This window comes from Netta rufina, assembly GCF_964035555.1.
Source record: "Netta rufina genome assembly, chromosome: 3".
Taxonomy (NCBI): domain Eukaryota; kingdom Metazoa; phylum Chordata; class Aves; order Anseriformes; family Anatidae; genus Netta; species Netta rufina.
In genome coordinates this window covers 114,056,738-114,081,750 of record NC_140125.1, presented here as the reverse complement: position 1 = coordinate 114,081,750, position 25,013 = coordinate 114,056,738, and the positions used below count along the sequence as shown (strand labels likewise).

General features: G+C 43.6%; 1 protein-coding gene across 1 annotated transcript in view; it reads right to left on the bottom strand.

Moving 5' to 3' along the window:
* Window positions 1-25,013, bottom strand: part of LOC311208058 (kelch-like protein 29) — a gene marked incomplete at its 5' end in the record, with an annotated part of 143,558 nt that overhangs the window by 16,133 nt on the left and 102,412 nt on the right. Inside the window, 4 exons of the mRNA XM_084284476.1 lie at window positions 2,831-3,024; window positions 11,852-12,032; window positions 14,747-14,929; window positions 17,476-17,674. Of these exons, the coding sequence (XP_084140602.1) occupies window positions 2,831-3,024; window positions 11,852-12,032; window positions 14,747-14,929; window positions 17,476-17,674 (757 nt within the window). The remainder of the gene's footprint in view (window positions 1-2,830; window positions 3,025-11,851; window positions 12,033-14,746; window positions 14,930-17,475; window positions 17,675-25,013) is intronic.

The following is a 25,013-nucleotide window of genomic DNA, read 5'->3' as shown; positions in this document are numbered from 1 at the left end:
AGGGCGAAGGATGGGGAACTGAGAAAGAGTATCCTCTCCAAATAGAGAGGTGTGTAATCAAACCCTTTTTCTACCCGCAGGCTACCACAGCACTTGTGCAACGTGTCGGTGAGCCTAGTTTTACATGTATACCTACTGCCCACAGTTGTCCCAGCACCTCATGCCAAGTGAAGTCTAAGGAATAAATGAAACCTGGGGGTGAACTCACTGTTAGTTGGAGGAGAAAGGCAGGCAGAAGAGAGCAGGGGCTGATGTGGATATGCTATCAGTCCTCACTTCATACCTCCTCTACACAGATAAGAATATCCAGCCTGCTTCACCTCCATTAAGATTATCCTAAAAGTGCCCCTTTCCCTCTCCATGGTTGACACCAGTGCTGCTGTGAGTTAGGCTGGCACATGATGCTTTGGAAGAGCTGGATGTGTCGCGTTCAAACATTTGCCATGCTGCATTCAGCTCGCTGATGGCTGTAAAATACCAGTGACTTGAAACAGGTACCACTGGTCTAAAGATCTCCAGAGACTTCTTTTGATACTGGCATCTACTGTTGCATATTTGAACATACTTGAGGTGTTTTTAAATAATTTGTTATTCCATTTGAAGTTGAACAGGCTTCACTGATCTCTGGAGTCATCTTGAACAACACAACTCACTGTCAGATGTCTCAGGTTACTTACTCTCGAGAGACACCTCAAGAATCCACAAATATACACAAAAAGGCTTTGAGGCTGTCAAAGTTACCCCAGAAATGATCGTATTAGAGTTCAACTCATTTCATCTCATCTGCATTTAGTAAAAAGTAGTCCAAGACTCCTACCCCCTCTTTGTTTCAAGTAAAGGTTGACTGCACTGCACACGGAGTATCACTCAGCTCTTTGGGGAGACTGTTTGGGGATACAAGTACAGGTGATACTACGGTTCTTGTAGAGCTAGAGAAATAAAAATATATTTCCAATATTCCTACAGCCTTTTTAGAGAAGACCAAGCATCATGTCAGTTCTTTTTCCCAGACATTCTCCACTGGGGTGCAATTTTTCAGACTTTGTGTTCTTTTACTTCATTTGCAAATAAATTGGCATTATATATTTCTGAACAAAGGCGCACAGCAACTCTGCATTTCATCATATATTTTATGCCTTCAACTAAACTAATTAACTTTGTTTACACCAAGAAAACATAAACACTGTCTTTTAACTTCATTGGTGTCTTTTGTGTGTTTTTGTTAGGAAATGGTAGTACACAGGCGTTAGAAAAATGGGTGACAAACCCACCTCTGGATGGTTTGGATGATTTTTCCAAAGCACGCATAGTGTTGATGCCTGCTAGACAGTCTAATGAGCCCAGGGAATGATTTCTTAGCTCCTGTGGCACTTGTGCTATTCTGGTAAGGAAAAGGAGTACCTTTTTGCATAATGCATTCATTTTTGCAATACACCCTGAGTATAGGAAAACCTCGCACCGTCAGTCAGTGGATTAAATGAACAGTGGCAGCTGCAGCCATGTGATGGAAAAATGCAGGAAATAGGTTTGTTTGCACTGCTGTATTACATAAACATGACTTTTGCTGGTTAACGCCCTCCCGCTGGGCACTTCATGCTGCATCATATGCATGTCATGTTAAGTTAGGCTGGACACAAACAGCAGCAAGAGAGTTGGAAAGCAGCAGCGCTGTCTTCACAGGGCAGGCTACAGCCATGGCTGGACCATTTTCTTGTGATCTGTTTTTACGAGGAAACTCCAAGAAGAGAGTCATAATAATTGTAAAGAGCTACCATAAAAAAAGAGCAGCTTACTTTAGTTTTCTGAATATGCCTAGGCCACATCTGGATACCTTATAACCATACTTGTGTAATTTATTGCTTGCTGCTCATACTTCATCTAGCAGGCTGAACACTGAGATCATGATTTTTTACATGAAGCAGCTCATGCCACAGTTTCAACACGACAAAGCGGTTTAGGACACAAAAGCAAGGCATCCTAAAACAGCTTCTCTGTGATGACTGCATGAGAGCTGTTTCTTTGGACACGTGGTCCAGGTCAGCTGTCACCTGCATGAACATCCTTGTGTGGCTGAATACTAAATCACATTTCCAAAAGCAGCCTCGATGTTCAGGGTTCAAGTTGGCACAGAAAGCAAATCAACTGCAATCTTCTGAGCACTACCATAACTTTGGAAATCTGTACTTCTGAAGTTCTCTTCTACCCTGGGAAATCGGGACTTTCACCTTGCTCTTTTTCTATAAAATAGAGCTTCTTGCTCTACCTTGTAAAAAGTTCAGAGAGCGCAAGGGCATCATATACTAATAAACACAATTTTAATAATTTACATGTCTTGGACATCTCAGAATCTGAAGCATGTATTCCTTTCAACACCACTGATAAATCCCAGTTAAGAATGGCCACCTCTTCCTACCAGAGAGGAGCCATTTTAACAGAAACACGAGTAATAATCCATTGAGTGAGCAGTGCTGTTTTAAGCATGGAGCAACATATGATATTAGAATGAAGTTTCACTGCACTTCACGATTTTCTGGATCTGAAATTGCTAGTTGTCCATACCTAATAACTGCTTTCCTTTCTCCTCTACTTTGAACTCATCACTTCTAGCTGATAACTAGCTGTATTAATGAGTGACAATTGCCTTCAGTAAAGAACCAGATAATTGCCTCTCTGGTATAAAATACATGCATTCCTGCCAATCTGCTATAAACATATCTCCCCCCCCCAAAAAAAAGAAAACTAATTTGCTTTGCACAAAGGCATTAAAATACCTTCAGCACAGAGATTTCTGTCATAATATGAGTTTGCTCTGACAACACGAACCCCTTACCAATCATTGGAGACTCTATAAAACTCCACGAATTAGTCTGGGGGATGTAGGACTGCAAGACCCCGGCAGCTCGTCCGGCTTCGTTCACCCCACCGAAGACGTAGATCTTCCCACCACAAACGGTAGCAGCGGCCGAATGCACGGCCTTGGGCAGAGGAGCGATGGTCTCCCACTGGTTGGTGATTGTATCGTACCTGCGATGAGAGCAATTGGAGTGAGCTGAGATGATGCAATGCCAGTTGAAGAGGATAGACAGGCAGAGAAAGCAGGCTGGGATATAAGAGAAAGGCAGCTTGACAAGCTGAAGAAAAGCAGAGGTGGAAATGTATTTTCTAACATCATACAAATTCAACCACTTGGTAAATAGTGTAATTAACGCCTTTTCTGAGCTTTTAAAACATTGATAAAAGCGCCAAGAAAGCTAGTCCTATTTTCTGTATATGCCTCTCAAATCTGATTATAGTCCAAGCTAAAGAAACTCGGGACATCTTTGTTGAGATGTCTTCCACTAATTAATTTCTATTAACGACTATACAATGAGATTATTCTTGCAAATCACTACAGTGATATCCAATAGCAACCGCAGGCAGGCAGCTGTTAATATACTTCAGTTGTTCAGCTTGTGGAACACATCTCACCTGCACTATAATGCAACACGATAGCTCTTTTTACTCTAGTTAACTGACCAGTGATGCACATTTTGTGCCAGAGAGAGTTGCTTTCATTTATTTTCTATTGTGCAAACCATGTGCTTCATTGCAGGATGCTGCAAATGTTAATGCCAGAATAAGATTTCACTATTGCATCCATATTTGACAACAACCAAACAGAAAAGAATATGCATGAAAGTGCTAAATTAGTTTTAAGGTCATCAGTATCCAATTTAATTAAGCCATTGACCATAAGGGATGTGCAGTTAATAATCCATGGATGAAGATTCATTTTAGACAATGTCACAAGTACAGACGTCAATTTTTTTAAAGATAATGTGGCAGGGATCCAAATAGCTGCTCTAAAATGAGTCTTGGAGACAGCGGAAAATAATGTGATTTTTAGGCTTCAATATTTCCATGTAATGGCACATTCAGTCAACGAGGACTTTCCTGCGAAGCAATTACTCAGAACTGTGTACTGCAGGAACAGAAGTCCTCTTCACCCATTCGGGGCTTTTGTTCTTAATATTAGTAATATGCAATATGCAAACATTAAATGAATCCACGGCCACAAATCCATCTGTAGAAAATGATTTAGCGACAGGGGAATTCTCCCTTTGTAACATGTCCCTCATATACTCACTGCCTAAACTTGGGGAAAATATAAGGGACAAAAGAAACAAATGGTGGAAATAGCACAAACTAATGTGCTTAATGAAAGTGCATTAATGAGTTTCCAAGTAATATAACCAAAAGTAATTAACACACTCATAAATGAGGAAAAGGAGGCAAACTTCAACTGAAAAATAAGAAGTGAGTAAAGTCCCTTCTAATGAGCATGGAGAACTCCATTTTACAATGCTCTAAATTAGGAACTGAGAAATTAAATTCATCTACAACAAAGTGATCAAAGGGGAGAAATGTAATGAGATTAAACAGCATGGTGCTGGGAACATTCAGGACAACACACCTATATTGTGCTGATTCTTAAGGTCTGGTACCAAACCCACCAAAACCGAGACTGGAGATGCATGTTTGGCTACACAAGCCTCTTCCAGGTATGGCACCACATGCTGCATCTCCTGCGTTTGCCCACAGCCCTCGAGGCAGCACTCACTGCCATCCTAGCAGATAGGCAAAAATGTCACCTAATGTAAACAGTTTCATTTGCTGCTTTGGGGTTACACTTTGCTAACTTGCTTACTGCAGTAGTTTTGGGTTTGGTAATTCAATTTTTGATGTGTATAATAAAAGCGGTTAATGAATTGGTTAATTGGTAAGAAATTGAGGAAAAAAACAGCTGAAAAGAACTGATCTTCTTTCTAGCTCCCCAGCTTCTGGGATGTAAGTTGTAACTGTCACCCAATACTTAGCACCACTGTCAGTCCAAACTTCAGAAATGTTTGTGACAGTCTACAGGGTCTGAGAGGGGAAGGTGGTGGGCAGCCACGCTGCCTTCCCTGGCAGAAATACCTGGAAGACTGCTGCTTCCAAGACAGACACATTACTGCTAATGACTTTCTGATCCTCCTAATACATTTTCAAAGGAGGGGTTATATCCTTTAAATTTGCTGGGAGTTGGGGGTGGTTGAGGACCACGTTTATAGGAATACTGGTGAAAGATTCAAACTGCAGAAACAAAAGTTCTTTTTCTGAATGAATTTCACTGGGATCCCAGAGACCTCCCCACTACTCTCCATTTATACTTTACAATGACAAGAACTGATCTTTTTTGTCTTCTGCTCTCCTTCATCTGCAACCAGAGAAACAAAAATTACCAGTTTCACTTCATCTGCTGAAAGCCAAAGGCTGCAAATTTACAGGACACAGGTGCAAGTGGGACAGCTTAAAAATGCTCATCTTGAGTGTCCTTCGGTTTCAAAAGCCAGTGAACCATAAAGCAGGTGGCAGCCAGTCCTTGCCCACCCAACCCCACTACCCAACTAGGTTTTATGCAGGCTGCCTCTTTCACTTACTTAAGAGGATTGCTTACTCCTGTGGTTGAAAAAGAGAAGGAGATGCCTTCAAGTTCCTCCATCCACAGGGAATTTATTCCTCTGGTTCATTACCTCCTTGCGAAATGGTAGGCCTGATTTCTAGTCTCTGTTTTGCTTCAGCTCCCACCCATCTGACAGTAAGTCTTTTTTTCTGTTAGATTATAAAAATGTCTACTGTCAAAACTCTCTCTTTCACGTATGGACTTGCAGAAAATAATAAAGTCACCTCCTCACCTTCTATAGGATAAACTAAGTAGTCTAAGCTCCTTAAGTTTCCCCCTACAAAGCAGGTTTCCATCATTCTGGTCTAGCTCAAGTCAGCTCTTAATGTGTTCACAGACGGATTTGCACCAGATTAACTAAATTGGTTTAAAAATTAATAAAGTTGAATCGTTGTAACCTTTTTAAAGAATAGGAAATAACAACACCTGCTCTACCTCTCTGCCCTCTGGCCTCTCCTTTTGCCACATCATCTCCAGTGATGCCATCTCTCCATCACCTCTGGTGCTAGTGAGGCTTTTCAGCTACCTTTAGCACCATCTCTTCTCAGGGGCCAGCAGGGAGGGAACTGATTTAAAAAATAATCACTTTGATCTCTTTCCGTTAGTCAAGTTTTGCATTTGATTCCCCTGCTTGAAGCCATAGATGGAGACTTAATGGGAGCTGGCTTTGAGCCATGCAAAGGTTTTTCTTCCTTCTCCTCCACTGCTCCCTCCAGCCCCAGTGTGCCCATGCCTCTCCTTGGCTGTAGGCCTAGTAGGCCCATCCAGTATGCAGAACGTGAAACTTCAAGGACATCTCCTTTCACATGACAGACTCCTGGTTTGGCAGTCCACTTGGTGTTACACAGATGCCCTTGCATGCCTTCCTTGCCCCGTGTGCAGCCCAGCATCCTGCAGTCCATGGCCCTGCCATGCTCTGGACACCAGGTTTTCGACACGCGCAGGACGTGTGTGTCCCTGCCTGTCACATCTCCTGCACCGAGCTGTGTCGTCTCACCTGACCCTTGTGCAGGCACTATGCTCTGGTTTATGTTTTATTTATACACCCCTGATATGGCAAATGATCTGAACCCAGCAGAAAATACAGCCCAGGCGTGAAGAAAACACTCTCAGAAATAACCTTGCTACTTTTCAGAACTCTCCACTGACAGGATTTCAGCTCTGGGCCTGATCCTCCTCGTGCTTCACTTGTTTAGTTTCGCACCTCTTTTCTTGCTTTTCCCCTACAACCCTGATATTAACAGCAGAAAACCCCGTCACTTCAAGTTGTGCCATTTGCTTCTCTGCCTTGCTGACTTTTGATCCCTCCAGTACCTGAAAATAGCTCCCCTACCCCACCCCTTCATTTCTCTCCTTCTAGATTGAACAGCCATATAAATATGGCATATTTATTCACATTATAAAATCTTTGCAACACGGTCAGTAGCTTACAGACATGCACTCTCCAGTTTCTTATACATTATTTAATTCTGTTTGTAGGAAAGCTGCTATTTAAAGTAAAGCTGTACAGTGTCATATTGATCTGCTCTTCAGATGATTCACGTGTTGTTTAAAATCATATTAATGGATTACTATTTTTTGCCTTTTTTATTTTCTTCTGACTGTTCTGAGGAGCTTAAGAAACTATTCTTGGACAAGGCTATATATTTAATTTTCTTAACACATCAATAAAACAGTAGGTTCTGAAGCAGTTTATAAAGCTTCTAAGGCTAATTTTTACATTGAAATTTTTAGACTCTCTTCCAAGTACACACTGCCAGCTGAAGTAATCTCCCAGTTTTAGACAACCCTATTGTAAAAGTGCTGTCAGGTCAAGGGGATTCATCTTCTTCTGTCCTTCAAACAGATAATAACCACAAAGCACCCACATTTCCACACTTTTAGTCACATATATTGTCTTGTCAGCATATGCAGTCTTCTCAGCTCTCAAATTGCATATATTACAAGGCCCATCCATTATCTAAAAACCTAGTTCGTGGATCCACTTCATTTCTCCGCCTCCCAACTCAACTCATATCTCAGAAGAAGACAGAAAGTGTAATACTCTCTTGCCTAATACCTAATGACTCGCTCCCTGTCACACAGAAACTTGCCAGAGGGGCTTGATTGAGAACTGCAGTCATGCTGTTATTTTCCTAAACAGCCATTCCAAAAACATAACTCTCCCTAAATGTATACCCATGTATATTCACAAGAACAGACTTATAACTCAGCCAGTCTGGCACATGCATATTGTTTTAAGATGAGTAATAAATGACTCCCACCTGTCTGTTTGTGGTAGTCCTGTAATATTATCCGTCAAAATAGAACTTTACTGTCTCTTTGCAGACAAATGGCAGATAAAGGGTAAAAAAATCTCAGCCCTATTGAAGTTGATGGGAAAACACCCACTGATTTAAGTGGCACCAGAATTTCTTGTTGAGGCTGCACCCTTCAGCATCAGTGACACAACTGAAAGCACAGACAGAAGCGCTCAGGAGCAGATGCCATAAATCATTAGGAGTCTGATGGTCCCTACTTGCTTTAATGCTTTCTAATGGTGCAGTAGATATATTAGGTGCAACCAGGTAATAGCATGTATAGCTAATATGGTCTGACAACTGTTTTAAAAAAATAAAACAAAAACATCTTTGTAAAACTTTAACCATTTAGGACGAAATGTTTCAAAAATGCCCAGAAAAACACAGGTGGAGAACAAGAAGAAAACTGGTGGAAAATATTATCTTTGCTATTTTTGGAGACCAGCTGTGGCAAGACACCCATCAGACTCCATGCTCTGGGGCTGCTAACTGGTGAAGTCAGGGTAGGTCCCTGTGGACAAGAGATGTGTCCTCCACAAGGCCAGTGAAAATGCATTGAAATCTGGTCAAAGCTGGGCATGGTCACACTTGGGTTAATGGAGTAAGCAGAAAGAAAAATGTTGGTAAAGACAAGATGTATGCGGAGGAGGGGAGGTGGTGGATGGATGGCCCAGAGAGGGGAGGGTGTCCAGTGTGTTGCTCTTCACACTGGTGGCACAGTCCAGGACTGTATCATGGCCTGGATAAGTCCCCATAGCTCCATCTGGGTGAGCAACATCAATGTAACCTCAGATGCCTCCTTTGGGATGAAAAACAACCAAAAAATCAAGAGGGCATAGTCCTGAAATTCAACACTGAGGGGCAAAATGTCCACCTCAGGGGTAAATGTAATTTTGGGCATCACTTAACTTGGAGCGTGTGACAGTGTCACCTTATTATTATTTTAGTACAGTGCTCTTGTAAGACCTGCTGGAATGACAGAGAGGTTGCCCCTCCAGCAAGATGGTATCTCAGTGTCCCATCCAAAACCCTAGCACAGCATTTGCAGAGAAATGTGCAGCCCCCACAGAAATATAGTGGGAAAAAGCCATCTCCTTGTAGAGATGGGGAGAAGAAAGAGAAGACAAAGGCAAGAGGTGTGTATTAACTGTGTATAGGACAGCAGACAACTGAGCAATGACAATTATGTTTTTATGTATGCTAATGGTTGCAACCCAAATTCAGGTGGCTCATTGCAGAGCTAGGAACAGTGATTCCCACTATTCAAATTACTCAGCAGTCAAAGAAATTAGCTGCCTCGTCCAAATAGGAAATGCTTTTGTCTGAAAAGGTGTGAGCTTGCTCAGTACAGCTACGAAGGTCATATTTTTCTCACCTGTGTTTCTAACAGCAGACCCCTGAAACGTCCTTTCCAAAACACACAGCTTCAGCAATGGGATGTTTTGCTTCCGTAATTCCCACTGCCATTTTAATACAAAGAACAAAAAAGGAAACATCCAAAAAGCTCTTGGCATAACCCAAAAGAGGCCATGTTGCACTTTTTCCCTGGCTGTGTCTCGCAAGTCACTTTACAGACAATAGCAGATTAATTATAACCACGGGTTTAACAAATCCCCATGACAAGGCATCGTTATTGTGGTAGAGACAGCATGCACTGAAATGATAGGGAGGAAATCTACTACTTTCCTATGTAAAAGTCTCTTGGTGGGCTTGCTACAACTGAAGGCTAGCAGGGCTGCTCTCACTGAGCCATGCTGGGCTCACCAAGTGTGACTTTGCAGACTGCAATGTCATTTGTAGTAAGGGTATGGGTGATGGCAATGACACGGAACGAGAGGGGTTAATGTTGTTTGATTCAGCTGGCCAACATTTTGGATGCTTTGCTAAAGGGAGGCCATGAAAATCAGAGCAGAGAAAGAAATGAGACTGGGAAAAATTAAAGCAGATACTTTAATCAAGGACATTTATCAAGACACCTCTCTGTGGTAGCATTAGTTAGATGTTCCTCTTGATTGAGAGATGGAGCGGAAGACTGCATCTCTTTCCTGAGCTCACACCTTCCCACATTCACAAAAACACTGCTCTTAGCTAAAAATGTCCTGACTTAAATTTTAGTACAAATGCATTCAGAAATCAGAAAAAAAAAAAAAAAAGACCTGCATAAAACAGTGAGATTTTCTTCAAAGCAAGTCCCAGGGGCAGTGCCCACCTTAAGCTCAGAGTAAGGAGCGAAGCAATGCTCATGTGTAGCATTCGCTATTATTTATTATTCATTTCCCCGACTTGCTGAGAGCATCACCAAAGTCAGTTCTTCAGCCCATGCCTGGGCTGGGAGGGAAGGCTACTTGCAGACCCTGTCCCACAACATGTCCTTTCCAGTGGATATTTTGTCAAATAGCAAAATTTTGTCTCCAAGGCAAAATAATGCCAAATTTGTGAAGACAGAGGAACAGAAAACGAGGGCCATATGTGAATAGTGATCGCTCAGCACCAGACAGATCTTCCTGGCCATGCATAAAACAGGTACCATCTGCTCTGTGTCCACCTGCATCATCCTCTATGCTTTAAAGACCTAATGTGACGTCTTACTGATGCTTCCTCCCTGCTACTGCCTTTACTAATTCCCTGAACTGATCTGTCCCGTGCACTGAAGTAGGGAGAAAACCTTCAGGTAAAAAAAAAAAAAAAAAAAAAAAAAAAAGTGATCACACGATTGTACCAAAAAATAGAGATACAGAAGGAAACTTTTGTTTTCCTAATTTAAATTTCCTGATTTCCTGAGTGCTTGACTTTGAAACACGAAGAAGCTTTTTTCAATATAGGTTTTGGTATTCAGTATTTGTGATACCTACTTAAATGAAAAAAAAACACACTATCTCCTGCATTAATGGAACATAAATGTTGCAAGCCCCAAATCCAGAAATAATAGGTAGAAAACACTTCTAATCCTACTGTTTTGAAAAATGCATTTTTTTTTTTTTTTTGCATATCTTGCTTAACGACATATCCCTTTTTGGATTGTCTGCTAAGGCAACTTTTACGGGGAACTGCCTGCTTCAAAATATTGCCGAAGTAGTCAAATTCAGCACTTAAAACTGACAAAAAAAGAAAGAAAACTTGTATTTTTGGCTGCCAGATTCACTAAGGGAAAGTATTTCACAGAAACGTCTCATCAATCTATTGTCAGAATGCATTTTTAAGTGTTTGGGTAAGGCTAAGGATGTACTGATCTTTTTGGAACGGAATATTCTTATACTGCATTTCAGTATTCACCAATTTCTAGTTGTTCATGAAAATATTGATATGCACAGATAATATGATGTTTTATTGACTGTTATTGTTGACATGAAATTAGCCAGTTTTGGAGTTTTACTTTGTTAAATCTTTGTGTTTCTGTTCCTTCCTTTTTTTAACTTTCATGTGAGAACAGGAAAATTTTTCTATCTGGATTCTCTTGAAAAGGAAAGTTTCCATTCTCTTCCATTTCTATTTAGTCCCTCTCAGACAGGAATTCAAAACTGTTTCCATTTACTGGTTGTTTTATTCTGAACTTGGTAGGTCCCAGCTCCAGGCCAAGAGCACCAAAGGAACGACCTTCCTTCCAGCCAGGCCAGGGCTGGGTTGGTTTAGCAGATGGGTGCATGTGAGAAACCTACTTTGCTGTTGCTTTTTTCAGTTAAAAAAATAAAATATATATATATATGTATATATATATATATTTTTTTTTTTGTGGTCTGTAAAGACTTCCATCAGTACTAAATTCAAAGGACATTTATTGGTTCATTGTGTAATTTGTGTTAAATGTCCAAAGAAACTTAATTCCTCCCTTCCCTCCCCTGTACAAACCAACAAACAAACTGGCAGCTTTCATCTTTGGTTTTGAAACAATGGTTTCCACTGAAGCTTTAAAAAAAATCTAATCCTGCATATTTTCCTCCTTTCTTAACTGTTACAAAAGCTTATTTTAACATGTACGGCACATTTGACGTGTCTTTTAAAAGGAGAAGCATCCTTTAACATAGCATGGAGTCAAAGCACCAGCAAGCCACATTTTTTGTAATATTTTTACCTTTCCACATGGTCAACGTTGCCTGCCACTCCGACCCCTCCAATGGTATATATTTTCCCATCGTACACCAGACTGTTATGTCGACACCTGGGGACTGTCATTCGGGACACGAGGTTCCAGTTATCGAGCAAGGACATGTAACACCAGACATCGGCGAGCGTGACACCCGACTCCATGCCGCCTGGCACCAGCATGTGGCCGAGGGAAAGAAAAGGGGAGAATTACGTGAGCTCCTGGAACGGCAGCAGCTCTGCGCACAGCAATCAAAGCCAGTTACAAAGTAAAAACTCTTCAAATGACATTTGACTAATTAAAATAAATCACCCTCAATACTGAGCATCTGTTCCGATGATGCATATCTGTGTCATTTATTCATGAGTCCCAAAGGCTGTTTCTTTTTTTTTTTATTAGATGACATGAAGAAATCAAGATGTCAGACTATGAGGGACAAGTACGTAAGGGGATAGACCCTTTCCAATGTTCATAAATAACTTCCAGTCTATTAAATTACTGCAACACTTGCAAGAAGGTGTCATGAGGCAGAGCCTATCTTGGCTTGCGAGACACAGTCCAGTCTGAAATCTAAATGCTTAACACAGTGATGGATTGAAGCAGCACAAACATGGGCAAAACAAAGCCAGTGCTTGCGTTGCAGGCTTGCTGCCTAATTTTCAGGGACAAATTCCTTATTTATTTTCATTTGCTGATGAAAGGAAGAACCAGATGCACTGCTCTTGTAAAACAGTTTCAGATGCTCAAGTGCAATCACAGAATCATAGAATGGTTTGAGTTGGAAGGGGCCTTAAAGATCGTCTGTTCCACCCCCTTGCCATGGGCAGGGACACCCCCACTGGATCAGGTTGCCCAGGGCCTTGTTCAACTTGGCTTTGAACACCTCCAGGGATAGGGCATCCACAGCTTCTCTGTTAAATCTGTTTCAGTGCCTTACCACCCCCATAGTAAAGAATTTCCTCCTTGTATCTAATCTAAACCTACCCCTTTTTAGTTTAAAGCCATTCCTCCTTGTCTTATCCCTGCACCTCCTGACAAAGAGTCCCTCCCCAGCTCTCCTGTAGGCCCCGTTTAGGTACTGGAAGGCTGCTGTGAGGTCTCCCTGAAGCCTTCTCCTCTCCAGGCTGGACAAACCCAACTCCCTCAGCCTGTCTTCATAGGAGAGGTGCTGTAGCCCTCTGATAATCCTCGTGGCCCTCCTCTGGACTCACTCCAACAGGTCCATGTCCTTTTTATGTTGCAGACTCCAGAGCTGACCGCAGCACTCCCCGTGGAGTCTCATGAGAGCGGAGCAGAGGGGGAGAATCACCTCCCTTGATCTGTTGGCCACACTGCTTTGGATGCAGCCCAGCATATGGTCGGCTTTCTGAATATTTATATTGGTTTTCTGAAATGTTTATTTTGGTCAGTTTTAAACTTCTGACTGAAGCGTCCAGTTTAGCTACTTAGTGGGTGTCTCGCTATCCCCACTTTGAAGCACAAAGAGGTTAAATGATTTATCTGAGACCACACTAGGAGTCTGTGATGGAGCCAGGAAAAGAAATGAGACTCTCAGTTCTGTGGTTTAATGACAAACCCAGGCTTTCTCCTTCCTTTTTCGCTCTCCAAAACTATGCTATGCAGCGTGGAGTCCAGTACTTCGAGCTTGTGGGGAGTTCATTCCCACTTTTGTTGGTTCTCCTTCCCTTTTTCCTGTTTCTTAATGGTTTAGCAAAACAAAATACCATTGGCAGTCTGCTAAGTTTCCAGCCATGCAGGACTTCAGCTTTCCTATTTTATCCATCGAATACCATCAGCTCATTCATCCAGATTCAAGGAAAAGAGCTGAAAGAAGTTTTAAATTTAGGATTCAGTGGCTTTTGCCAGCAGGTAAGGCACAGTCTAAAATATCTCTACATATTGTGAAGTGCCTCAGCTAAGAATAACTACAAGTCAGCCTCTCACTAAGAGCTCCATTGAATGCTTTTGCTCCAGCTCCAAAAAGAGCATGGGTGAAAAGCGTCAAGAAATAATTTCCAATCAATCCTTGGGGCCTCTATGCAGTATTAATGGAATTTAACACCACAGGCAGTGATTTTCTGTGGAAAATGCAGCGAGGGGACCCCATACAGGAAAAGACAACAGCTGTAACCCCTTACTGGTACTGCCTGGTGCATCTGTGCTCCCAGCTCCATCCTCAGCTCGCACACATCCGCACCTCCCTGCCCAGGCTCCTTTCTTCATCAAAAAACCTCCACTCTGCTGCCATCAGTTCAAGCCATCGCCTGGTGGGAATTCCTTTTTGCCTTCCAGCCAAGCAGAGGTACCACAAGACTGTGAATAACCAGACTGCGATGCTGCAGGCGCAGAGCAGACAGCTACTTTGGGAGTTAAAGCCTTTTAGGGAGCGTGGTCTCAGTTTCACTGAAACTAAGAAGATTATAGGGCTAGTGACTACTGTCAAAAGAGAGGTTTCAAAAACAAGTACACAAAGTGAATGCTCCTGTAAGCAAATACTGTAAGTGTAGGTCACATATTCAGTAGTTCAGCATGTCTGTCTCAAATTCCATAACCCACCATTTAGACTCAACTACAGCCAATATTTTAAATTGTGTTACTATGGCACTGAAACCTCTTTGCATGCTTGATGGTTGTCGGACCTCTTTTCTTCACGTTGCAAACGCAAAATATTGCTGTTGACTGCTTTGAGGGAATGCTAACGTGGCAGAGAAATGGAGAATAATGAAAGCAGGGAAATCCCTTGTCCCTTTCCCAACCTCCCCTCCCACTTGTCTGTTATTTTTTTTAATTTATTTTCCCGAGAAGCAGCACATCCTTCTTTGTTTGCACTGCCTACGTTGTAAGGAGGAAACTTTCTCCCAGCCCAGTGTATTTGCTGCTCACCTGAGAGATAAATGTTGTCTCCAGCGCTGACCACGCTGAAAAACTCCCGATCATAGAAGGGAAGGCTGGCCAAGGGGTACCACTTGTTGTTTTGAGGATTTAAGCAAGTGACTGCTGTTAAAGCTCGTTGATTCATGCCAATCATCTGACGACCCCCAACTAAGACTATCACCTCAGCTACACCTAGGATTCAACAAGCAAAACAGTATTTAAAAAATGTGACATCTCTCAAACAGGCAGGAGCCTATCAAAAATACTCAGCAATCTGGGCAGTTTTAACTTGTTGTATAGATATTATATAAACTGTCTTGGGCTGTGCAGTTAAACAAGGAAGGGTGAGAAAAAAGGGAGTACGTGTGGGGAGAGTGGTGGGTGAGGAGCAACATGCAAGCATCCTAGGGATAACTGGGGACATAGTGTGTCATCTGGATAAAATTCAAGGGGGAAAGGAACTAAAAAAAATATTCCCTGTAAAGATGCCCATTAACTTCCCCAGTCTTTGGGTGAGACACACGTATCAAATCTTCATTCCACTAAAGAAAATGGGAATTTTGTCAAGGCTTGTGACATCAGTGAACTTGGCCTTTATCCACATAAAGGATGTTTGGGCTTTAACCTGAAGGTGTTCTCACACAGCTAGCATCTGCAGATTTAGCCTATAGTGATATTTCTTCATCATGAATTTCCTTCTCCATATGGACAGTTTGACCTACAGCACACAAGCTGTACAGCAAGCCAAATTCTCTGCTGGTACAAATGGACATTTTGCCACCCAAACCTTTTGGACAAAAGTTTTGTAATGCAAATCTCGTCATTTTTTCACTTCCACTTTACTCCTAGCCCGGGCTATGCTGTATCTGAGCTGAAACTCTCCCCAGACTTGGCCTTGCAGTGGACTCCAACGATGGGTCACAGTTTAATTCTCAGGTGTTTTCTGGCTCTAGCCCCAAAGTACTGGGGATAGTTTGGATTCAGTGCTTAGCAGAAGTGTTAACATCTTTCCGTGGCAATTGTAAGCCTTGGTGCAATTTGTTGCCAGGAGGGGTAGGCTCAGAAACAGGTTCATGAGACCATGAGCTGGAAGAAGTTTCCACCTCAGGAGCTGTGCTCATGGCCAGAACCATTGCTGTGATCTGTTAAGGTGCCCAGTTCAGAGACAAGTGCATGCTGGCAGGGGGGTCAAAAGCCCAGAAGTGAGCCTGCCAGCCAGAGACATCAGGAGGTGCAGCACTGAGCAATGCTTCTTTACAAGAATGGATTATCATCATTCTTCATTAGCTTTTAAAAAATACATATTTGTGTCATTCCAACAAGGTTACTCTCTTACAAGTTATTAAGTGGAAGTGCTGTACGGTTTTAAATAAATATTTCTCGGTAACAAGAGATCATTATTTTTGCGACACACGAGAAAATCTAATCACCTGTGCGAGACATAACTTGATTATAATCAATGACCTCGAGAGAGCGTGCGACATGCTGCAGTGAGTCCACAAAGGGTGTTTAGAGATCCTTTGTGCCTCCATGAATGCCGTTGATATGCAAAATAACATGATTCTATATAATTAGACTCTGACCTAAAAAACTATAATCACCCTCTCTTACCCCGCGAGAATCACTTTTCCCTCATCAACAAGCTTCTGGAAATGGTTCACATTACACCTACAATTTTATATACATAAAATAAGCACTTTTCAAAAATCCCTTCAAACATCACACCATTAGTCGTCTTCAATGAAAGACTTTTTAGGGTAGATTGTTATTGAAAGTCCTCTACACTTCATCCTTCTGAAAGGTGCCTTGATGAGAGTCTCCAGAAGCGGTGAATGATGTAGTCTGATATGCCATCTCGGTGCCACATTAGCATTAGTGGCAGCTTGTGACAGAAAGTTTTTGCCTGGCTTTGTGAATGTACTAAGAAGAGGCAGAAGTATCGGTAGCGCATTAAAACAATTCACCGACTTCATCTGACTCCTGGAAGTAGTTTTGATATGGTATTTGTATCACTGTTCAACAAATATTTAGGATATTTCTAACACTACGTGATACAAGCTCTTCTGGCAAATTGGGCACTTTTTTTTTTTTTTTTTAACATGTATTTTTCCCAAAAGGAAAATATGTGCATTCCTCAGATGAGAAACTTTTTTTGAAGCATTACGGCTCTCCCTAGCTGCTGGGATTTTTTAAAGGGAATATATCCTGTGTGATCCATTTGTTTTGGAGGCAGCAAACGGCCTGAACTGGTACCTGCAAGACTGAGGGTATGAAAATAATGTATTTACACAGGGCTGTGAAAGTGAAGCTGTTTTATGAATATTAATCAGCTGCTACCTGCAAGAGGCCGGATGGCAGAGAAGCAAATGTTATCGTTCACCCGTTCCTGCAGCTAGAGAAGTGAGGCACGGAGGGCAGTGGGGGGATGTCAGTGTGCCTCACCGTCTCTGCCAAAGCTAATAATTCATACAAATTAGGCTCCTTTTAAATCTAGTTTCCAGAGTGTACACCTAAACTCCCACATCTGACCCTTGGGAGAGGCTCCTCAATGCTTGAGCAAAGCAGAAATGAAAAATGGAGCTTGAGATTTTGCCAGGCTCAAACAGGAGAGGGAGTGAAGGGAAGCAGCCAAGGTCTGTGGTGCATCCCTGGGCATGTCCTGGGATGTCCTGGCCATGCCCAAGTGCAGGAACTTGTGGCCCAGTGAGCTGGTGAGGCCGAAGGAAGCTTTGCTTTACCTGCAGAGAGCCTGGGTCGGGTCCTCGGTGTCTGCATCTCCTGTCGGGCGTGTGGCAGCATGTGATAACGCTTGGCCTCGTTCACCAGATCCCGGCAGGCCTCCGAAGACTTTATCAACTCCTCGTTGTCAACAACGTTCAGCAGATAGCTGGGATGGATGAAGGGGAGGCGCACCACTGCCAGCAGCTCCGCGGCGTACTGCAAAGAGGGGAGAAAAATCATAGCACACTGCGGCCTTTGTTCAGCCGCTCGGCATCTCCACCTCCTCCATTGCAAATGGTCCCCTGCCACCCAACCTGCAAACACGCTCCCTTTAGAGCTGCCCTCACCGCACAAATTTGGCAGCATGCAGTCCTGATGGATTGCCACGGATGCTGCACACGTGTGCCAAGCTGTGCTCGGCGATCGGGTAGGAAGGAGGCAATGCAGCCCTCGGTGATCCCCCACCAAGGCTGGTTTTGGTCCCAGAGGGATTGAAAATAATTCTTGAAAAGGTGGTAACTCCTGTTATATAGCGCAGTATGGACAGGGTTTTGAAATAAAAGCTCAAACTCAGGCTGGATGTAACACCTTATGCACTGGAGACATGTGGTAAGAGTTCGAGTTTTCTGAATTAACCTCGAAATGTGAGTGGAAAGCAGTGCAAAAAAAAGAAAAGAGAAAAAAGTTTGGTGTTCTGGATGCGAAACAAAAGCTGGCAAATAGAGTAGATTTTAACTGTTTTTACTACATCAAGAGACTGAATAATACCATCCAATTTGCTAATTTTTTTTTAATTAATAGGGTTTATTTGTTGGTGAAACAAATCATGTACTTGTAGATTTTGGCCAAGTCAGACTCCAGAGGGTGCTATACAAATACTGTCAGTAAGTTTCATCTTCTAAATAAATACGTTAAACCTTGGAGGGCAAAGGACATCCGAGCAAATGAAGCTGTCTGTCACTGAACGTGGCTTAAAGGAGAACAAAACCTCAAGAGAGAAAACTGCAGTCGAAAAACCAAGAGCCCATCCCCAGATTATTCTTTTTATAGGTAATTGCTTATATCACAGCACAAGGCAGAGTACAGCGAGAAGCAGTGTAACGGGAAAATGCGGTCCTTGAGAAGAAAAACACACACACAGGATGCAAGCTAAGGGTGCGCAGCAGGAAACGATAATCTGTGTTAATAGATAGTCACATAACAGCAGCATCCAAAGACCCTGCCTGGGCCTGAGGCCAGGATGCAAATCAATATTCCTGAGGTCCGTGAAACCCGTCCTGAGCAACGCTGGGCACCAGCAGCATCTGCTGGCCTGCGGATGCCTCGGGTCTTCCAGAAGCTACTTGGCTCTTGCAATTTTTTAAGCAGCGGGCCTGGCCCTGTCACAAGTGAAAGCCAAAGTCACAGCAGGAGCAGAGACAGGGATGGAGAGGGTCACTGTGAGGTGGGAGAGCTGCTGCCAGGCTCCTTCCTGGTGCTGGCCAGGCAGGTGAGGACACAGTGATGCCTGGCACCACTTCCAGGGCTTCCCTTTTCCCAACCCAAATTGAAAACGCAGGCTTAATTTGGGAAGAAAACAGAGGATTTTTCCTTCTAGGGGAAATACACACTGCTTTCCTGCCCGAGAGCTGTGTCAGCCTGGTGTGAGCTCAGTTAACACCAGCACGTAACCACCCATGGGGAGCTGGGGAGCTGAACCCTGCTGTGCTGGCAGGGACAGGACAGCAGGGAGCCCATCGGGGTCACAGGGTGATTTTAGGTAGGGCACAGGGGATTTAGGCCTAGCCACCCTGCTGCCGCTGGGTGCTAGAGAAGTGATGCAAAAGGCAGGGAAAAACATCAATGCTCCTCTTCTGAAACAAATCTCAGGTGAGCAGAGAGCATCAGTTCCTCTCTGTTACCTCCGGTGTGGCACATGTGGCCGGGGCTGTGTAAGGCTTGAGGTCACTCCATCAGCCTCCAAGCCAGGGAAGAAGGGACTCCTCTCTTTTCTCACACTGAAATCCATTTCTAAGGCGCTCGATAGAAGGTGAAACGGCTGCTCTCCTTCCCCAGAGTCACAAATGTCAGGCACTTGGCTGCAGATATTGTAATGTCATTAAGCGGTAACTTGTAGGAGAGGGAGCAGTGGACATATGGCAGTGGGTGGCAAAGCTCTGATTGCAGGAAGCGCTTTTTTTTTAAGAAGGTTGGGGGCGTTTAACCTTACAAGGGAGCCAAGACGAAACGTGGAATCCGGACACGGGAATAATGCGGATAGCGGGTGCATGGGGATGAGCCAGACAACCCCCCGCGGGGAGGTTAATCCCCATCACAGGCTGCTTAGGAAGCAGAAAGAGCTGCGACAGGGCGGTTTAAATAACGTTGTAAAACACACACAACACGCAACCACAGAAGAGCAAGCAACTTCCCTCGGCGCTGTGGGACATCCCAGAGCTGCTCCTCAGGGAGCAGCCGTAACACGAAGAATGACAAAACACAAAGAGTCCTGCTGCTAAATTAGGATGTGTGGTCTGACGGGCACCAGGATGGCCCAAAGTTTGGTTTAAGATCTGGAAGAGAGCAGGGCTGGACCATTCCTTGGGGCTGTGCAGCACGAATGCCCCCTTTCCCCTGTTTCCTAGAATAAACGGGGCATTACCGCTGCGTTAGCACGGCGAGCTCTTCCTCACACTCACCCACCTTTCTTTAATTAGATAAGTGAGAAAATGTGATACTGTTCTCTCCTTTATTCCCCCTCCCTCCTCCTTTGTCTGAGCTCGTGGCTTATTTTGAAGGAGAATAGTAATTAGAACATGTTGCTTCCTTTCATCAGCTTGAAAGTCAATGTCACATATCAAAACCCAGGTCGCTTTTCACTCTTATGTTCCCCCCTGCACAAACAGCAAGAAAAAGCTGTGTGTGTGCGTGTGTGCACACACAACCACGTGCAGCCGTGATTCGGGCTCATTGCTGATGGCATTAAGGGTACGCGGTGTTTTTTACCAAGGGATTTGAGGAGTATGTACCATCACACTGTCTCTAGAAGAGAGGAGAGGCTTTTATAAACCAATGGCTTCTCGCACCAGCTCTTTTAAGCACTATAGTCAAGGGTGAATTTCATTTAGCCTCACTGATTTAAGAACATTCAAGTGATTTAGGCAATCAGCAGCCTTTTTCTTTTTGGATTCTCCCTCACGATAGCTTCCTAGCTCTGTTAGCTATGATTGTATTAAATATCCTGCTACTATTATCCTTTTCATTTAAGACTAGAATAAGCACTGTAAAGCATTTCAACCTTCTTACCATCTGTTATTTGCTCTCCATTCTCTCTTGTCTTTCCGGTGTTCCTTACACAGCTACGAAACGTCGACTCTAGCTACTGATGGCGCTATTTTTCATTAAAACAGCAAAATACCTGCACAGGGAACTTTGCCAAAGTCTGGAGACCACAGCCTCCACTCCTTGGAGTCACAGCTCGTGCCTGCAATGCTGAGGACAGTTTCTTCTCACTACTGCGCTGCAGGTGCTGGCTGGATGAGCAGAAATAGTTCTTAGATCTTGGCTGGGAGTCACTTTCAGCTAGTCTACAACCTGCATTACACACTGGGGTTAAGCACAGAATATTAATGGCCCTTTCTGGCCTAAAACTGGGAGCCATCAGCTCATAGACATGGGAGACCATGCCTCCGGTGCTATGAAAATAGACACTGTTATGCAAAATGTAATGAATAGATTGTCTGAAATGCTAGGGAGGTTTTTGAGCAGCTTCAGGACCAGCTTTTCAGCTGATGCAAACCTCAGCATAGCTTCTGTTGGACCAAGGGTGCTGCTCAGGGTTTTGCACCAGCAGATCTAGCCTGTAAATCCACTGCTGAGCGGTGATGAAGCCTGTCTCCTCCACTGTCCTGTGCATGGCCGGGGTGATCCTGCATGGACCAGGCCTCCACTGCCACACGAGCAAAGGCTTTTTGGGAAGTCACTGGGGCCTTGGTAGAGCGGTGACTTTGGAAAGATGCCCTGTGGCTTCTTAAGGCACCTATGGCACTGATAACAACTTCAGTGGCTGAACAGAAAGCAGTGTCTTCAGCCAGACTGCAAGCACAAATGCATTTCATAGGAAATGGGAAAGAAAAATCTTAGAGGAGATCTTATCTTCCCCTAATTACCTAACCATTTGGGGTGAGATCCAGCTCTAGATTAAACTCCTAAGTAGGTACATACATGCACGCATTTACTTGTCAGCTAGACATGTGTAAACGCACGTTATAATTAATAGGGATCTAGCCAACACACTCAACACAGTCCCCAGAGCAATCCGAGCTGACTGAACGCATCACGCACCAGGGGAAGCAGAGAATATCGATGTCCCCTTCTGGTCTAAAACTGTGAGCTATCAGCTCCTGGGAAAGGGATAGCATGCCTCGGACTGTGCCTCGGACCATGCCACATTAAGATGTCTGCAAGGAGATGTCAACCCAAAGTGGAGGGTGATTAATTCACCTGTCTGGTGGGAATTTCTGTGTCCGTTTGCCCTGGGCGCTGTGCTCGGAAGGTCGCAGTCACTCTACAAGAAAGCCTCAGTGTTATCACTGGGTGAATGTTAACTGGGAGAAATATAGGATCAATACACTTCGCTATAGCTTGGAGTAGACCTTTAAAGATGTTTAGGCTTTCTCTGATAATCTGTTCATTTTCGTACATGCAGCTACTCCCACCTTGGCAAGGCAGGCCAGGGCTTGACCAAAATGGATTACAAAACAGCTGAATACTGTTTTCATTCCTTGCTTGGTACCTTGAATGAGGACATTTACTTTGTTAAACTTTTTGTGGCATTTCTTCTCCTACTAATTACATAGGTACTATGAACACTTGCTTACAAGTGGGCTTTATTCTGCTCTCTTGTAATTCTCAGCTACAAAACCCTCTTCAGTATCACATTAAAAATAATCTTTTTATTCTCCAGTCTCTGATCCAGCAAAACCCTCACAGGTATTCTCCAAAAGGACTCTCCGTGTACTCCTTGCATAGACTTGGGCTACGAGAGCACACAGTTTGTTTTAAAAGGAAATATGTTTACTGCTCCAGAGTCAAATTTCCTGCTCCTTAAGTGTGACACTGGAAAGCTCTCAAGATTTTTAACATTTTTGAAGTAATGCCCGGAGAGGTTAAAATAATGTTTCCCTTATGCCTTATAACTCATCTGTCTCTCTCACTTACTGCTCTTCCTACAGAGGTCCCTTTGTGCTGTCTGCCTAAAGAAACATGCTTCAGCCAGAAATACAAATAAAGAGGTTCCATTAGCCACGATGGGGTTTTGCTCCAATAAAGTGTTGTTTCTGCTCTTTATGCATAATCTCAGCCTTTAAAACACTAGAAAGAAGGAATATATTCAGTCCATACAAAAAAAGGAGAGGAGACTTATGTTATCCCCCATACAACTGGATTCAGCCTCTGACAGCGGGGACCTCCTCGCACCGACAAAGCCACTGGGGACAAACCTGAAGCAGCACCGGCTCCCTGCTGAACAAAACCCCTCCAGGTGTGAAGATATTATCTGAAGGGGCTCTAATTATAAAACAAACAGCATGCCCACCCCACAGCGGGGTGCTGTGCCTCCGTGCTCCAGTGAGTGTTGGAGCTGTGGCTGCTGAGCCAGAAGATGCTCGAGCGGCTCCAGCCCGGTGCTGTGCCAGATTCCCCTTCTCAGAAAGCCTTTTGGGCTGTGTTTCTGTGGGCTGTGTTTTCATGGGCTGTGTTTTCATGGCTGTGCTGTGCCGATTGGTAATTAGGGTGCTTGCTTTGATGTATCTAACCCCTGGGGATTACACAGGCGCGCTCTGTTTCCAGTAACCCCTTGCACATTCCTACCTCCAAGGTCACGTCCAAACCCAGCCTAAGCTCTCGGCTGTGCTCGGTATGTATTAATCACCCGTATTGACTTCTTGGAATTGCAGCTTTGCCTTCAGATTAAGCCAAAAAGGCTGGCAGCATGGCAGCTGAGAGCCTCATAATATCATGAGATAAACATGTGGCAAAAAACCTGGTTTGCAGGCGCTGGGCTCACACAGGGACTCGGCAGGGGGACGCCACACGTATAAATCCGATGCCTAGCAAGAAGAAAAGAGCAGCCCCTCTGTCTTCCTGAAATCAGGTTTCAACGTGACATCTTTATGGCAGCACAGCTGACTAAACACTGTAATGTCATCAGTGCCGCATAACGGGAACTGCTGTCCTCTTCTCCAAACTGTTTGCAAAGCAGCACACAGCTAGGTATTTCCAGCAGTAATATGATGAGAGGTTTTTCTTTAAATGCACAGGCAGATAAATCATTAATTCACTGCAGCTGGAATTTACCTAATAATAAGGCTTAAACCCCCTCCATTTTTACCATCTCGTTGACTATCATCTGTCACATGAACACCCTAAATTCCCCCGAAGGTTTCTACAGTGGTCACTGGCATTTGCTGTTCAAACACCTGTATGCACACAGATGCACCACAAAAGCAGGCTGCAATTAAATGGCTGAAGCTTGTAAGATGCTTACCAAAGCCAAGTAAACTCCTGATGCATACAGCCCTACAATTCACATGCAAGAATGCCCTGAAATGCTTCTTGGCTACGGCGCAAGATGATTTTGTTTCTGGAGGTTCTTGTGCTGCCCAGGGGAACACAACTGGGTCTCTGGTGAGGAGCTTTTTGTGTAGGTGTGTTTTTGCAAGGCCACTGCTTTGGCAAGAACTGAAAAGTATTCTGCAAAAATACTGGAAAATAAGTTGGAAAAGTCACAGAAATTAAGAGATAGTGGGGTCTGGGAGAGGGGAGCTCCCCAAAATAATTTAAACTCTTTAGAAATAATTTAGTAAGTTTTCATTCGAGGGTAGCCCTTTAAAACATTAATGGTTTAGTACAGGAGGAATTTAATGAACTGCAAATTACACCCACACCTTCTTTGTGGGTCTCCTCTGCTTTTTTATGCTGCTTCTTCCTCCAATGTACTGCGAAGCACATGTTCCTACACTGATTCTGCTCCTGCTGCTCCCTTTTCTTCTCCCTCTCTAAGCCCGTACGGGCTCTGAGTGTGTCTGACTGCCACTAGGAGAAGCTTCATTTAAATCTGAGCTCTTTGAGCAGCCTGTCCCTGTGAAATCACAGTGGTTACCGCTCATCCCTTGCGTTTTTCACTTTCAGAGAAATTGGAGCTTCTTGCACTTTCATTATGGCATCTTTTTGAATTTGTCTGCTCTTCCCACAAATGGATTTCAAAGCATTAGGGTAGTCTGGGCTTTTCAAAGGAGCCTAATTGAACCATAATAGAGTGTTAGTGCCTAATTCACTTAGGCTCCCTTGGAAGCCATGCCATTCATACTTATTCCAGCACTGCTTTCCCGAAGCTTAATGCCCTTAAGTATATTGATTGATCAATTAATTTCCTGTTATGATGAATTTCAGTGATCTGTACGTGCTGGCATCAGGTATCAGCATTTGAACAGATCATTACCTCCCTTTCGCTATAGAACAGAATCGGGATTGTCCTTTTTCCCTGTCTGATTCTTCATAGTCTGGAACCATGTTG